This window comes from Myxine glutinosa, chromosome 4 (assembly GCF_964187855.1).
Source record: "Myxine glutinosa chromosome 4, kmMyxGlut1.1, whole genome shotgun sequence".
In the NCBI taxonomy this organism is placed as follows: Eukaryota; Metazoa; Chordata; class Myxini; order Myxiniformes; family Myxinidae; genus Myxine; species Myxine glutinosa.
In genome coordinates this window covers 7,930,831-7,946,615 of record NC_136264.1, presented here as the reverse complement: position 1 = coordinate 7,946,615, position 15,785 = coordinate 7,930,831, and the positions used below count along the sequence as shown (strand labels likewise).

General features: G+C 48.1%; 1 protein-coding gene across 4 annotated transcripts in view; it reads right to left on the bottom strand.

The window, feature by feature from the left end:
* The window catches only part of EIF5B (eukaryotic translation initiation factor 5B), a 178,032-nt gene extending 167,551 nt beyond the window's left edge, over positions 1-10,481 (bottom strand). For 2 of the 4 annotated variants that reach the window (XM_068105141.2, XM_078775418.1), the window contains exon 1: positions 10,318-10,481. In XM_068105141.2, the coding sequence (XP_067961242.2) occupies positions 10,318-10,475 (158 nt within the window). In that variant the 5' untranslated portion in view covers positions 10,476-10,481. The remainder of the gene's footprint in view (positions 1-10,317) is intronic. The other 2 variants (XM_068105139.2, XM_068105140.2) reach the window with 1 other exon arrangement.
* Positions 10,482-15,785: the final 5,304 nt, after the last annotated feature.

The window sequence follows — 15,785 nt, the reverse complement described above, 5'->3', positions numbered from 1 at the left end:
AATCCAATATGGCTGCCACACCATGTGACCAATGATGTTTTCTTGACAATCTTTTAATCGCCATGCCTAGTCAATGACACACGTAAAGTTTCGAGTCAATCGATTCGGTGGTTTGAGAGAAGATGCTTTTTTAAGGTTTTAGGTTAAATCCATCCAGTTGCTGAGAAAAACGAGGTTTAGCCCGTACAGGACGGACACATGGACGGACGGACGGACAACCCGAAAACATAATGCCTCCGGCCACCTTCAGGGGCGGAAGCATAAAGAAGAGTAAAAAAGTTGAAAGTAAGGACATTTTGCAGCAACTGTCCCACATCCCCCCCTGGTTTCTGACATTTCACTCTGACCATCAGACATCAGTCTTTCCAGTAGGTCCACCAAGTAATCGAGGCCATTGTGAAGAACTTTGGCAACATCTACTCCAGCACTCCAGTGGGTTTCAGACTCCGACTTAACTGTGATGGGTATCACCTCTTTCATTTTTCCTCATCACAGTGCGGAATGTGGAAAAAAAAACTGATATAAACTCTCAATATCTGCAAATAATGTTATTACAAGTGGTTCTTGGCCAACGGAGTGAACTCCAGCCAGCTTCAAACTGCGATCGTCACAGTTGACGAACAGTACCCAGAGATTTATGTCTTAGAATATCTTCTTCTGTACACTGGATGTACAACCAGACATTACAGAGCTGCGTTGCCACAGCACTGAGATGGCCAATCATCTCATTCTAATGGGAGTTTGTTGGACTCGAGCTTATTGATGATCAGTTTATCGATGGCGGCTGCATTCTTTAAATAAATGTACTTTGATGAAACCAAGAAAGGCTTCTTTAAGGGACACATTTTTACCCTCGCCAGAGGAAAGGTTATTGCATTTGAGTCCGTTTGTTACTTGGCAAAAAAATTTTAAAAAATTTGACAAGTATGTTGATCACTCCGGTTTGTGTGTTTGTGTGTGTGTTTGTCTATCTGCTCACTTATACTTACCAACAGGTCACAATTTTAAACCGATCTTCACGAAACTTCACCAAATGGTAGAGTTCGTGGTCTGACAAAATCCTATATATTTTAGAGGTCAAAAGGTCAACCACTTTTTTTCAAATTTATAAAATCCTCAATTTTCATCCAATGGACTTGAAATTTGAATAGGATTTACATATCAGCTAACTGAATTCAACCAACAACTATCTTTGAGATCAACATAGGTCTAAAGTAAAGGTCAACATAAGCCATAGGTCAACCACTTTTTTCAAATCTCTAAAATCCTCAATTTTCATCCGATTGACTTGAAATTTGAATATGATTTTCAGATCAGCTAACTGAATTCAACCACCAAATATTTTTGAGGTCAACATAGGCCAAAAGGTCAACATAGGCCGAATTTCTAAAATTGTCAATTTTCATCCGATTAACTCAAAATTTGAAGACAATTTGCATATCAGGTCACTGAATTCAACCACCAATTATTTTGGGGGTCAAAAGTATGCTCTACTGAGTGCCATTCTACTTTGTTCTCTTTTTCGAAGTGTTGCTCTATGAGTGATTTTTCATTTGTCTGTCTGTTTGTTTGTCCACAGAATAAATATGATTTTCGCTGCAACCGTTGGTCCGATTGACAGGTTTTCACCACAGGTGCACCTCCTCTTGTATAATTTTTTTAGAATAATTATGACGTCATAGGTCACGTGCTATGGGCGCCATCTTGGAAAAACCGAAAAACTTTGCACCTCTATCTCCGAAAGCGCTGCATAGAAAAAATTGAGACATGGCTCATTGTAAAGAACTCTCCATGGGGAATAACATATTATCATGTCCCTGGGGTTAACACCCCATGAGGATGAATGATTGAAACGAGCTTTAACTCAGAGGCGTACTTCAATCTTGGCGGGATTATCTTTTCGCGTGCGCCTCAACGTTCGAAGCCTTATCAAATCGGGAAGGCCGATACTGGGGTAATCTGAACTCACAAACACAAATACTGGACAAAAAAAAAATGCACAATACAAGAATGAAATGCAAAAATAAAGGATTTAATGAAAATAAATGCAAGAGACAAAAATTAAAAGCGAGATAAAAACGATAATTCCTCATTGAGACGTCTCCACTCAAACTGGTATAGGGTCATTCCATGTCAAATCATCAAAGAATCTGCCGTCATCTCTCAGATTTTTGTAAAACTTTGGGAACCAATTGGGACCCATGAAAAACAGCTAGAACTCAAATATTTTTGCTAACAGCCTCTTAATTAGTGAGATACAGGTTAACGAACTTTGGACTAATTAGCGCGATGTCACGAATTCAAATGGCCATATCTCTAAAAGTATAACACCTAGAGAGCTGGTTTTGGTGTCATTTTAAAGGTATTTTCATGCCCTATAAATTTGTCTGGGCAACATTTTCCTACCTCCAATCACAAAAACGTTATCACAAAATATAAACTTCAATCGTGAATCCAAAAAAAATGTATCCTTCAAATTTCCTCAAATTCATCCCAGATGTACCTTATGATGTCAAGAAGCTTCCACATAAGTTTTGTGATGGGCACTCCAATAGTTTCTGAGATATGAGCAATAATGTACATGTACGTATGGCATATAGGTTCGAAAATCAGCATTTGTAATGTATTATACAATCATTCTAACCTAGCCATGACAGGGAACACAGGGAACAACCATCAATTGCTTTGAAGTATCATATACTTTCATTTTCAACTGGGCCTGAGGGGAATTCTCATCTGGGGAATTCCAACTGGGATTTCCCATGTGGGTAATTCGAGGTGATGCAACTTTCACAGTCTAAGATCCCCAGGGAAAGTCCAAGTTGGCTTAGTGTAATGCTTAGGCCTGCCACCAACAGAAATTGGCAGTTCACTTCTGAAGGAGCTGCAGAAAAATGACGACTGCCAAGGAAAAGTTCATCTTGAAGCAGAAATCCTGCTGCAATCCCTTTGGAGCTCATGAAAAACCAAAGTCATCTGGCTTGAGAGCTGTTAGCCAAAAAGCCATAGCCGCTCATCCAAGCCTCAAACTGCAAAGTGCACAGAAAATCTGTACCCAGTGTCGTAAGAAACTGGCAAAAAGACAAAAGACAAAGTCTAAGGAAAAAGTCACAGTTCGAGCCTTTTCGTTCTCAGCCGAAGAACGAAAGGAACATGTGAAACTTACACCTGGGATGATCGATTACAATGTCTCAGCCATAACTGGTTATGTTACAGTGGATTATGATGGTCACTGGTGGGTTGCATGTGTCATGGAACATACCCCAGAGGCAGAGAGGCATGAGGTGGATGTTAAGTTCCTCCATCCACATGGACCATCCCCATCATATACATTTCCGGAACCATCAGAGACCCTCTCACTATTGACTACCAGGATGTGCTTACTACTGTTGAACCAACCACTGCAACTGGAAGGACATATTGTATTTCCAAGAAAGAAACAAGTGCTGCTGTTGCTGCATTGAAGAGGAAATTGAAAGCCTAAGTCAGGTTAGTGAACACTGTGTACTTGAACTCACTTATTGATTGTATAATACATTACAAATGCTGATTTTCGAACCTATATGCCATACGAACATGTACATTATTGCTCATATCTCAGAAACTATTGGAGTGCCCATCACAAAACTTATGTGGAAGCTTCTTGACATCATAAGGTACATCTGGGATGAATTTGAGGAAATTTGAAGGATACATTTTTTGGGGATTCACAATTGAAGTTTATATTTTGTGATAACTTTTTTGTGGTTGGAGGTAGGAAAATGTTGCCCAGACAAATTCATAGGGCATGAAAATACCTTTAAAATGACACCAAAACCAGCTCTCTAGGTGTTATACTTTTAGAGATATGGCCATTTGAATTCGCGACGTCGCGCTAATTAGTCCAAAGTTCGTTAGTCTGTATCTCACTAATTAAGAGGCTGTTAGCAAAAATATTTGAGTTCTAGCTGTTTTTCATGGGTCCCAATTGGTTCCCAAAGTTTTACAAAAATCTGAGAGATGACGGCAGATTCTTTGATGATTTGACATGGAATGACGCTATGTCTGAACCTTGTAACCTGCATATCTTGAAAAATAAGCGAAGTACCAACTTCTAATCTGGTGTGTGGGTGTATCTCGGCATAGGGAAGACCGCTATTGAAAATTGGGTCGCCACGTCAAAATCCAAGATGGCCGCCGCCATGTATGTCTGAACCTTGTGAGATGAATATCTTGAAAAATAAGCAAAGTACCAACTTCTAATTTGGTGTGTGGGTGTATCTCGGCATAAGGAAGAACGCTATTGAAAATTGGGTCGCCACGTCAAAATCCAAGATGGCCGCCACCATATATATGTCTGAACCTTGTGAGCGAAAAAACTTGAAAAATAAGCGCAGTACCAACTTCTAATCTGGTGTGTGGGTGTATCTAGGCACAAGTAAGAACGCTGTTTAAAATTGGGTCGCCACATCAAAATCCAAGATGGCCGCCGCCATGTATGTCTGATGCCATGTATGTCTGAACCTTGTAACCTGCATATCTTGAAAAATAAGCGAAGTACCAACTTCTAATCTGGTGTGTGGGTGCATATAGGCATAAGGAAGAAGGCTATTGAAAATTGGGTCGCCACGTCAAAATCCAAGATGGCCACCGCCATGTATGTCTGAACCTTGTGAGATGAATATCTTGAAAAATAAGCGAAGTACCAACTTCTAATCTGGTGTGTGGGTGTATCTCAGCATAAGGACGAACGCTGTTGAAAATTGGGTCGCGACGTCAAAATCCAAGATGGCCGCCACCATATATATGTCTGAAACTTGTGAGCGAAATATCTCGAACAATAAGCGAAGTACCAACGTCTAATCTGGTGTGTGGGTGTATCTATTGGGTCGCCACGTCAAAATCCAAGATGGCCACCGCAATGTATGTCCGAACCTTGTGAGATGAATATCTTGAAAAATAAGCGAAGTACCAATTTTTCTAATTTGGTGTGTGGGTGTATCTCGCCATAAGGAAGCACGCTATTGAAAATTGGGTCGCCACGTCAAAATCCAAGATGGCCGCCACCATATATATGTCTGAACCTTGTGAGCGAAATATCTTGAAAAATAAGCGAAGTACCAACTTCTAATCTGGTGTGTGGGTGTATCTAGGCATAAGGAAGAACGCTATTGAAAATTGGGTCGCCATGTCAAAATCCAAGATGGCCGCCGCCATGTATGTCTGAATCTTGTGAGAAGAATATCTTGAAAGATAAGCGAATTACCAACTTCTAATTAGGTGTGTGGGTGTATCTCGGCATAAGGAAGACCGCTATTGTACAGTGGGTCGCCACGTCAAAATCCAGGACGGCCGCCACCATATATATGTCTGAACCTTGTGAGCGAAATATCTTGAAGAATAAGCGAAGTACCTTCTGGTGTGTGGGTGTATCTAGGCATAAGGAAGAACGCTATTGAAAATTGGGTCGCCACGTCAAAATCCAAGATGGCCACCTCCATGTATGTCTGACCCTTGTGAGCGAAATATCATATCATAGCATGTTTTCTGTGTGTTCCACTTTGTCAACTCACATCACTTCCCTGACGGGGAACCTAGGCGTAACGCTTGTTACATTCAGCCAGCCAGGAAATGGATGGCTCAGTAAAACAACAACAACTATAACAAATGACTCATTCGCTCACAGCGCCGCCAGGGCCGACACATTTGCCGATCGGCAAGGAAACCCCGACATCATCTGAAGATTCCCGAAGAATGACTGGACTCCGCCCCCAACGACTTGAAACGAGGAGGCCATGCCACGCCCGGCCCTAGTGATTGGTGGAGGCACGATGGGATGATTGATTGGACAGTGTGTGACGTCAGCGTGGAACCTTCAAGAGCTGGAGGAAAAAGACGCGGTCTCGCCATTTCTGGTCTCTTTTTGTCCTGATGCTTGTTGGAGGCAGTCGCATTTCGCTTCTCTTGGTCCTGACATTCGTAGAAGGCGGTCGCATTTCCTCTTTGTTATGGCTGGGTCGTGGGCGGTGGTGCATCTTTGGCTCGGGTGCGCTTGTGGAAAGAGACTGAACAAGAGAGGTTTGGGGCAGTCGGCTTCACGAGAAGTACCTCACGTTTGGATGTCAAGGAGCGTGACTCCGCGCCATTTTGTGCGCTTCCCCCGCGGTGGTTTGGAGGCGACGAACGACCAGCAAGCCTTACCAGCCATTTGGAGATGCAAAGTTAGGTGCCGGCCGGCAGGAACATCATTTCTTTTTATTTTATCTTTCCCCTTGTTTGTATAGAGGTATTTCATGCCTACCCCACAAACGTAACAATATGTTAATGATGATGTCATAGGCGCCTCTATTTTGACATCATAATTCGACAAGTACAAAACTTCATCCGATCAAGATAAAATTTCTTGAGCATCATCCAAGGATAAATTGGTGGAGAAAAAAAAGAAATAATGATGACGTCATTGGTTACGTGGTTCGGCCGCCATCACAAACAAAGACAGACACAGGGGTGAAAACAACCTTCACCCACCATCAGTGGCGGAGGTAATGACAACACTATGATAATGCCATAATATTAGTGTTATTACAAAATAATACTAATACTAATTAATAATACCCCCCCAACCTCCCTAAGGGGTTTTCCTCCTTGGAAAAACACCATGTAAACATGTAAAAATGGCATGCATCGTGGGGTACCCCAAACAGAAGTGAAAAATATTAAAACCATACTACGATTACCTTTTTAAACAGTCGCTACTGCTGCTTAACACGAATCTGAAAGGGAGGAAACCAAACATTGTTGAGGCGTTATATACCTATCGTGTCCCCCTCAGACCAATGGACCTGAGCCTAGATCCGCTATAATCTATATACCCAGACAGAATAATAACATAACCTTTCCTGCTGCTCCCATCTTATCTGAACGAGAGCGGAGTTGATGGCGTGCCATAGCAAATACCCACACTTCCCACCAAGAGCAAAGTTTAAAGATGGCATAGACTTCCACCAGGAATGACCCGATATCAAATTTTGTGTTACAATATTTGTTCCCATTTTGACCCATGTGACCCAAAGTCCCCACCCACTGGGGCATGAACCGGAGGTCAAATCCAAACAATCGTTACATATTTCATGTCTCCCCCATTGTTGATTGCATCTTACTATAATTCACCAAATGTCGTCCGTCTGTCTGTCTGTCTGTCTGTCTGTCCGTCCGTTCGAAGGTACCGCAAAAACTGCTGAACCGATCACAACGATATTTTGGGTGGGTAATCCTGGGATCTCCAGGAGTAAAATAGGCTATTTAGTTTTTCCAATTTCAGCTTTGGTCTCCAGCATTCTCAGGTTTGGACTCCCGCATAACATTCGCGCTCGCATAACGTTCATTTTGAGGATGTTTTCATTGTGACGATGATGTTTTCCCCGAGTGCCACACAAACGGCTGCACCGATCACTGCACAGCTGCACTGATCGGACTCGGTGACCTCGGACAAAGACCTTTTATAAGGACACGGGTTGAATCCCTGCTTGAGAGAATTCCAACCCTCTCCCCGCCATCACGGCCGTCTCTCCAACTCACAATCCCACGAGATATGCGGAAAGGACGACCCAAAACCAATATAAACATCATTCATATATAAACATCATTAAAAGTAAATAATGACCTCGGCCAAAGTTCAAACAACGTTTAATCTCCACATGAGAGAATTCCACATAGCTATTTGGGTGGTGTATACGCTAACAGATCGCTGTCTCCATCGATCTTGCCAAGGCCGTAACACCTATCGGCTCAAAATCCTTTTAACTATTGATTTGGTAGTTTTTACAATGAAGGAAACACGTATCGGGAGTACATACGACATAGCAATTGTGAATGTGACAGCTCTGAGGCGTCTTTCGCTTCGCATCGCAGTGACGGTGAGCACCAATATGGCAGCTGTAAGATTAAAATCTGGCTTCAAGCCCCCTCACCACCCAAAGCCTTCAACCAGACATATTAACACGCTCCTCCCCCTTCATTCCCGTTGTTCAAAGCAAAGCGGTAAAAATTGTTGTATCGCCATGATATATATGACGAGCAACGGTACCCGCCCGAAGGGCGGGGCTCCAATTTGGAGGCGCGATTTATATAAACATCCGTTAAATATCACACGCAAATCATCAAAATCTAAACAGTATTTTTAGAATGTCAATTTAAAAAAACCACATCACTGTTCATATCGGTAAATATTCCATCGTGTTTCAAATCGTGATATCAACTCTACGTTTTTCTTTAGGAAAAAAATGGAATGATATGTCAAGACTTTATGTCAAAAGGAACTTTTATCAGCAATGTCATCTATCCTGAAGTTCTATGCTGAAGAAGAGGTACATAATCATTCAATTTTTTTCCCTAAAGAAAAGCGTACAATTGATATCACGATTTGAAACACGATGGAATAATATTTACCGATATGAACAGTGATGTGGCTTTTATTGAAATTCTAAAGATACTTTTTAGATTTTGATGATTTGCGTGTGATATGATTTATCGGATGTTTATATGAATCGTTTAAAATTTAAAAAGCCTTCAATTTCCGATATTTTACCTTTTCATTTGGGCCTCAATTTGGGCCGAAGGGCGGGTACCGTTGCTAGTATACAAAGTTTCATTTTTAAATGTGTTACAAATGTGCCCTTAATTGCATTTTTTGGTATTTGACCTTTTGATCCCATCCCAGGAGGAGGGGCCGAAATGATAACTGCTCTTACACCTTCGTGCCATGTGGTAATCACAACTACGAAGTTTGGTGAATTTCTGCACAACGGATGGACGGACGTACGGATGGACGGACAAAGACAGACGGACAGAGCAGATTAAAATATCGCCACGTTTTTTTCGAAAAGCATGGGGATGATAGTCACAGAGTTTCGGGAGTTGTGACAGGACACAAATTAATGATGCAAATGTAGACCTTGCTCGTCGTTGTGGGAGAGAATGTTACACGTCGCAACTCATTCTAAAATACATCATTTCTCTATGTTAAAGTATAATGAAAACTAGTCATAGTAAACATTGTGGTTCACAAGTTACACGTCTGAAACCAACATCAGACTGTATTATGACAATAAACTTTGCTCATACAGCACCAGAGATGGATTGGGGTTATGTTCTCACCACTCTGTGTGTTTGTTTGTCTGTCTGTCTGTGAGCAGGATATCTCAAAAATGTATGGACGGATTCAGACAAAACTTTGTGGACAGGCTGGATGTGGCACATGTGTGACAATGACGGATTTGTACGAAACTTGGTGGACAGGCTGGGTGTGTCACATGTGTGACAAGAATGGGCTTTGGACGAAATTTCGGGGACAAGCAGGGTGGGTCACGTGTGTGGCGAGGACGGATTTGGACGAAACTTGGTGGACAGGCTGGGTGTGTCACGTGTGTGACAAGAATGGGCTTTGGACGAAATTTCGGGGACAGGCTGGGTGCGTCACGTGCATGACAAGGACGGATTTGGCCGAAATTTGGTGGACGGGCTGTCACATGTGTGACAAGGGCGGATTTTGGACCAAATTTGGTGGACGGGCTGTGTCTGTCATATGTGTGACAAGGACGGATTTGGACGAAATTTGGTGGTCAAGCAGGGTGTGTCACGTGTGTTGCGAGGACGAATCGATTGGAATCTAGATTTTTCTTTAAGCGATTCATCACCATTGAGAGATATGGTGCTAAAAACGACATAAAGCACGACTCCTGTTTGTTTCCAGAATTTGAAAGGTTTCATTTGATTTTCTTGCTTGGATGAACAACTTGTAAAAAAAATAATAATATTCCCATCCACATAGAATAGTTTGGTGTCAACAGTGTCTGTACAAATACATATATATATTAATATTATATGTTCAAAACACACCTGGTCACAAGTGTGCCGCACTGACCGGGTCCTCAGTCGAGGTCCTCATATATATATATATATCTATAGTATACTGTATATGGAGCTTCTTTCTAGTTATTGTAATTTTATGATTACTGCCAAGAGTGGAAAAATGGACGCCTTTTGTGTTTGTGTTAAAAGTTGAAACATCACTCCAAGTCCGAGCAAGAATGACAAAATTAATAATTACACAACAAACATCCGTGCAAATACAGTCAGTCGACCTGGGAAAACGCATCTGTGACGGGAACATGCCGATAACGAGCTGCTGTTGCCGCTTTTTAAACACCGGTGAGGTAACTGAAGGCAAGAAGAGATCGATACACGAGGCCCGGGAACTTTACATTTCCTTTTAAACTTCACGCTCCGACTCTGTCCTCGGTGAATCGGGACATGAACGAACACCAAGGATTCACCCACCCGTCTTCTTCTGCCTTTCCCTTCTGCCTCTTCCCCATGCTTCCGGTAACGCTGTACGCGATCGTACATGGAGCAAACACCGAGAGTTTCCTTCCAAAATGAAGCGCCACAAGTTCTCGCGATATTTCTACCACAGATTTCGACACCGATGTACACATCGTCGATTTCTCGAATATTTTATGCTCAGGTTAATACTTTTACTCAATATTTGTAGCTTGTATGTTAATGAAGTAGTAAATAAATAATCTTACAATAAAAAATGAACAAATACATTTCCATTTCCAAAGTATGTCGTGCATCGCACGCCGCCTTCTTCACCGCCTAATTAAAAACAAATAATCCGATTCGTTTTAGGAATATTACAGTATATCTAAAATCTTACTATAATTCACCAAATGTCCGTCCGTTCCCAGGTACCGCAAAAACGGCTGAACCATTCGCAACGACATTTTGGGTGGGTAATCCTGGGACCCCCTGGAGTAAAATCGGCGATTGTGGAGCTGTGCTCGCACGATAAAGCCGGACAAAATGGACGACACCAGGAACGAAGTTTCACTGAGCTATTTATTCCAGCTCAACTCGAAAGAACTCAAAAGCACTGAAGTCTGAATAGCCCGTTCACACGGACGGCAATTTATATCAAAAGTTCACCACACAAAAGCCACGCCTCTCAGGCGGGGCGTGGTATGCAAATCGCGAGTCCGCCCGGGCAAGGCAAGTCCGGGCATGTCCGGGCGAGTCTGGGCAAGTAACCGCCCGCCGGTTACAACATCGGCCGGTGCAAGGTGATTGTGTCATGCTTCCGGTAACCGCTACATGCGCCCCCACAGAATTAACTTGCACCGGGAGAGTCAGTTTGAGGGGGGTCTTGATGACCCGGCCGAAACGACTCCTGGCGATTCGTGTGGGGGTGGTAGGTGGCGTAGCGGTGGATGGTCGGGCGGGGGCCTGGTTGACGGGGGACGGCCCCGTCGTGGAGGAAGGGCCAACCGTGGAGGTTGGTCGAGGTCCAAATGGGCCGGCTTGAGGCGGTCCACGGAGATGCGGTCCGGTTTGCCGCTGGTGTCAATGATGAACAACTTGTCGTCCCTCTTCAGGACCCGGAAAGGTCCATCGTACGGCGGCCGGAGCGGTCCCCGGTGTGCGTCGTTCCGGATAAAAACGTACTCCGCAGTGCGAAGTGCTGGGGGGACGTGGGGTTGGTGGCAGCCAGGGTGGGACATGGGCACGGGGGCAAATCTCCTGGCGGCCTTCTGGAGGACCGAGCGTTGGCGAGCCGCGGACCAGGGGCCGGTGGCGTCAGGGATGAACTCGCCCGGCACGCGCAGTGGCTGGCCGTAGACCAGCTCGGCGGTGGAAGCCTGGAGGTCCTCTTTAGGGGCCGTTCGGAGGCCCAATAGGACCTACGGGAGCCTGACGGCCCAACCGTCGTCCTGGAGGCTGGCCCTGATAGCGGCCTTCATCGAGCGGTGGAACCGCTCGCACAAGCCGTTGGCTTGGGGGTGGTAGGGCCGTGGTGCGGTGTATCTTGACCCCCAAGGCCTGGGCGACCGCACCCCAAAGTTCGGAGGTGAATTGCGGGCCTCTGTCGGAGTAGATGTCCGAGGGGGCGCCGAAAAGGGCAATCCAGGTGCCAATGAAGGCCTGCGCCATGTCGGCGGATGTTGTTGATGCCAGCGGGACGGCCTCCGGCCACCTGGTGGTCCTGTCCACCATCGTGAGGAGGTGGGTGAAGCCCCGCGAGGAGGGAAGGGGTCCCACCAGGTCCACATTGACGTGGTCGAAGCGCCGCGTGGGCACGTCGAATGGTGCCAACGGGGCCTGGGTGTGCCGGTGGACCTTCGCGCGCTGGCAGGCGACACAGGCGTTGGCCCAGTCGCGGACGTCCTTACGGAGCCCATGCCAGACGAACTTTGCTGCCACGAGCTTCTGCGACGCTTTCTGGCCTGGGTGGGAAACGCCGTGGAGGGCGTCAAAAATGTGCCGCTGCCATCCGGTGGGCACGATGGGGCGAGGTTGGCCCAGGGAAACGTCACACAGGAGAACTGTGCCTGTGTCCTCGAAAGGGACGTCGGCCAACCGCAGGCCTGTGTCCGCTGTCCGGAGGGCTTGCACCGTGGGGTCGGCGGTCTGGTCGGCCGCCATGCGGGCGAAGTCCAAACCGAGGTGGACGGCGTTCGCCCTGGACTGGGAGAGGCAATCGGCCACAGCGTTGTCTTTGGCCGCGACGTGCCGGATGTCCGTCGTAAATTCAGACACGGCGGAGAGGTGGCGCTGCTGGCGGGCCGAGCACGGCTCTGCAACCTTGGCCATGGCGAAGACCAGGGGTGTGTGGTCCACAAACGTCGCGAACGGGCGGCCCTCTAAAAGACGGCGGAAGTGGCGAACGGCCAGGTAAAGGCCGAGGAGCTCGCGGTCAAAAGCGCTATACTTGCGCTCATTAGGGCGAAACTGCCGGCTGAAGAAGGCCAGCGGTTGCCAAGCCCCGTTCACCCACTGTTCATGCACGGCGCCCACCGCGTAGTCGGAAGCGTCCGTGGTGAGGGTGATGGGTGCGTCGAGCGCCGGGTGCGCCAGCATGGTCGCGTTGGCGAGGGCCAGCTTAGCGCCCGTGAATGCCTTGTCCATCTCTTTGGTCCAGGCGACGTCGTGCTTGGCCGGCTTGCCCTGGAGGGCTTCGTACAGGGGGCGCATGAGTTGGGCGGCACGATGCACGAACCGGTGGTAGAAATTTACCATCCCCAAAAATTCCTGTAGGGCCTTGATGGAGCGGGGGCGCGGGAAACCTGTGACTGCCTCCACCTTGGTAGGCAGCGGGACGGCCCCGCGCTTCGTGATGCGGTGCCCCAGGAAGTCGACGGTCATTACGCCAAACTGGCATTTCGCCGGGTTGATGATGAGGCCGTGCCGGCCGAGGTGCTCAAAAAGCGTGCGCAGGTGGATGAGGTGCTCCGCCCGGGAAGTGCTGGCGACGAGAATGTCGTCCAAGTAGACGAAAAGGAAGGTGAGGTCGCGCAGCACGCTGTGCATCAGCCGTTGGAAGGCCTGGGCCGCGTTCTTAAGGCCGAACGGCATGCGAAGGAACTCGAAGAGGCCAAAAGGTGTAATTACCGCCGTCTTCGGCACGTCGGCCGGCCGGACGGGTACCTGGTGGTAGCCCCGAATGAGGTCGACCTTGGAAAAGATCACCTGCCCCGCCAAACGGGCGGAAAAGTCCTGTATGTGTGGTATCGGGTATCGGTCGGGGATGGTGGCGTCGTTGAGGCGGCGGTAATCGCCGCATGGTCGCCATCCGCCACCCGGTTTGGGCACGATGTGCAGGGGCGAGGCCCATGCGCTATTCGAGCGGCGCACAATGCCCAATCGCTCCAGCGCATCGAATTCCGCCTTCGCCACGGCGAGTTTGGTCGGGTCGAGGCGACGAGCCCTGGCGTAGACCGGTGGACCTGTGGTCGGGATGTGGTGTTCGACGCCGTGTTTGACGGCGACGGCCGAAAACGTCGGCTGCGTGAGGGCGGGGAACTCAGCGAGCAGGCAGGTGAAATCGTCCGTGGCCAGGAGCTCGCAGGCTAGCTTGGTTGGTGCGGAGCCGCTCAATGAGCAAGCGAGCGAGCTGAAGGTCTCCGCGTTGATGAGCCGACGCCGTTTGACATCCACCAAAAGCCCATGCGCGCACAGAAAATCTGCACCCAGCAAGGCCATGGGCACGTTCGCCGTGATGAAGTCCCACCTGAAACGCTGGCCCCCAAAGCAGAATGCGACGCTGCGCGAACCGAAGGTGCGGATGGAGGAGCCGTTTGCGGCGACCAAGGCGGGGCCGCAAAGCGTGGCCTGTTTGTCCTGCACCGAGGCGGGTATCACGCTCAGCTGAGCGCCGGTGTCGCACAAAAAACCCCGCCCGGACGCTGTGTCCGTAATAAACAGAAAGCTGCCTGAATGGCCGACGCTCATGGCATGCAGCGAGCGCCGGCCTGGTCGTTTTCCGACCTGCCGAAAGTGCACGGTGGGCGGCACGTTCTGGCCTTCTGCCTGAACCTGGCGTGGTAGTAGCACATGGTCCGCTCTGGTGGAGGCTCCGGCGGTCGCGTCGGGTTCGGTCGACGGGGCATCGTGGCGGCCGCTGCCGCCAGTGGCGCTAACTCGGCCGGTGGTGGCGCCGGTCGTGGTGCGGGCATTGCCTCGGTCGGCCCAGGGTTCCAGGCGGCCGCTCCGACGTGTCGCCTGGGCGAGAAAAATTTATTGGCCTCCTTGGCCATGGCGCGAGGGTCCGTGATGGGCGAATTAGCCAAAGCTAATCGTACCTGCCCGGGTAGCTGCCGGAGCAACAGCTCGCGGAAGAGGAAATCCGGGCTGTGGTCACCGAGTAGAGCAAGCATGTGGTCCATGTGTTCGGGTGGACGGGCCTCACCCAGCTCCGGGAGGTCGAGCAGTTGTCGCGCACGTTCGGTCTCCGTGAGTCCAAACGCACCGAGGAGTAGGCCGTTGAGCATGCCGTATTTGTCGGCGTTCGGCGGGTTCTGTAGGAAGCTCAGGACCTGGGCAGCAGTGGAGGCGTTGAGCGCGGAGACCACATGGTGGTAGCGCGTCGTGTCCTCCGTAATGTTCTGCAGGGCGAATTGAGAATCCGCTTGGGCGAACCAGACGGCTGCATGCGATTCCCAAAAGCCAGGGAGCTTCAAAGCTACAGATGACTCAATCGCCATGTTCTTGAAAAGGGGTCACCAATTGTGGAGCTATGCTCGCACGATAAAGCCGGACAAAATGGACGACACCAGGAACGAAGTTTCACTGAGCTATTTATTCTAGCTCAACTCAAAAGAACTCAAAAGCACTGAATAGCCCGTTAACACGGGCGGCAATTTATATCAAAAGTTCACCACACAAAAGCCACGCCTCTCAGGTGGGGCGTGGTATGCAAATAAGTCAGCCACGCCTCTCAACGGGGCGTGGTATGCAAATCGAGAGTCCGCCCGGGCAAGGCAAGTCCGGACACGTCCGGGCGAGTCCGGGCAAGTAACCGCCCGCCGGTTACATCATCGGCCGGTGCAAGGTGATTGTGTCATGCTTCCGGTGACCGCTACACTATATTGTTTTTCCCATTTTCAGCTTTGGAATCCAGCATTTTCAGCTTTGGTCTCCAGCATTTCCAGCTTTGGTCTCCAGCATTTTGAGCTTTGGTCTCCAGCATTTCCAGCTTTGCTCTCCAGCATTTTCAGCTTTGGTCTCCAGCATTTTCAGCTTTGGTCTCCAGCATTTTCAGCTTTGGTCTTCAGCATTTTCAGCTTTGGTCTCCAGCATTTTCAGCTTTGGTCTCCAGCATTTTCAGCTTTGGTCTCCAGCATTTTCAGCTTTGGTCTGCAGCATTTTCAGCTTTGGTCTCCAGCATTTTCAGCTTTGGTCTCCAGCATTTTCAGCTTTGGTCTCCAGCATTTTCAGCTTTGGTCTCCAGCATTTTCAGCTTTGGTCTC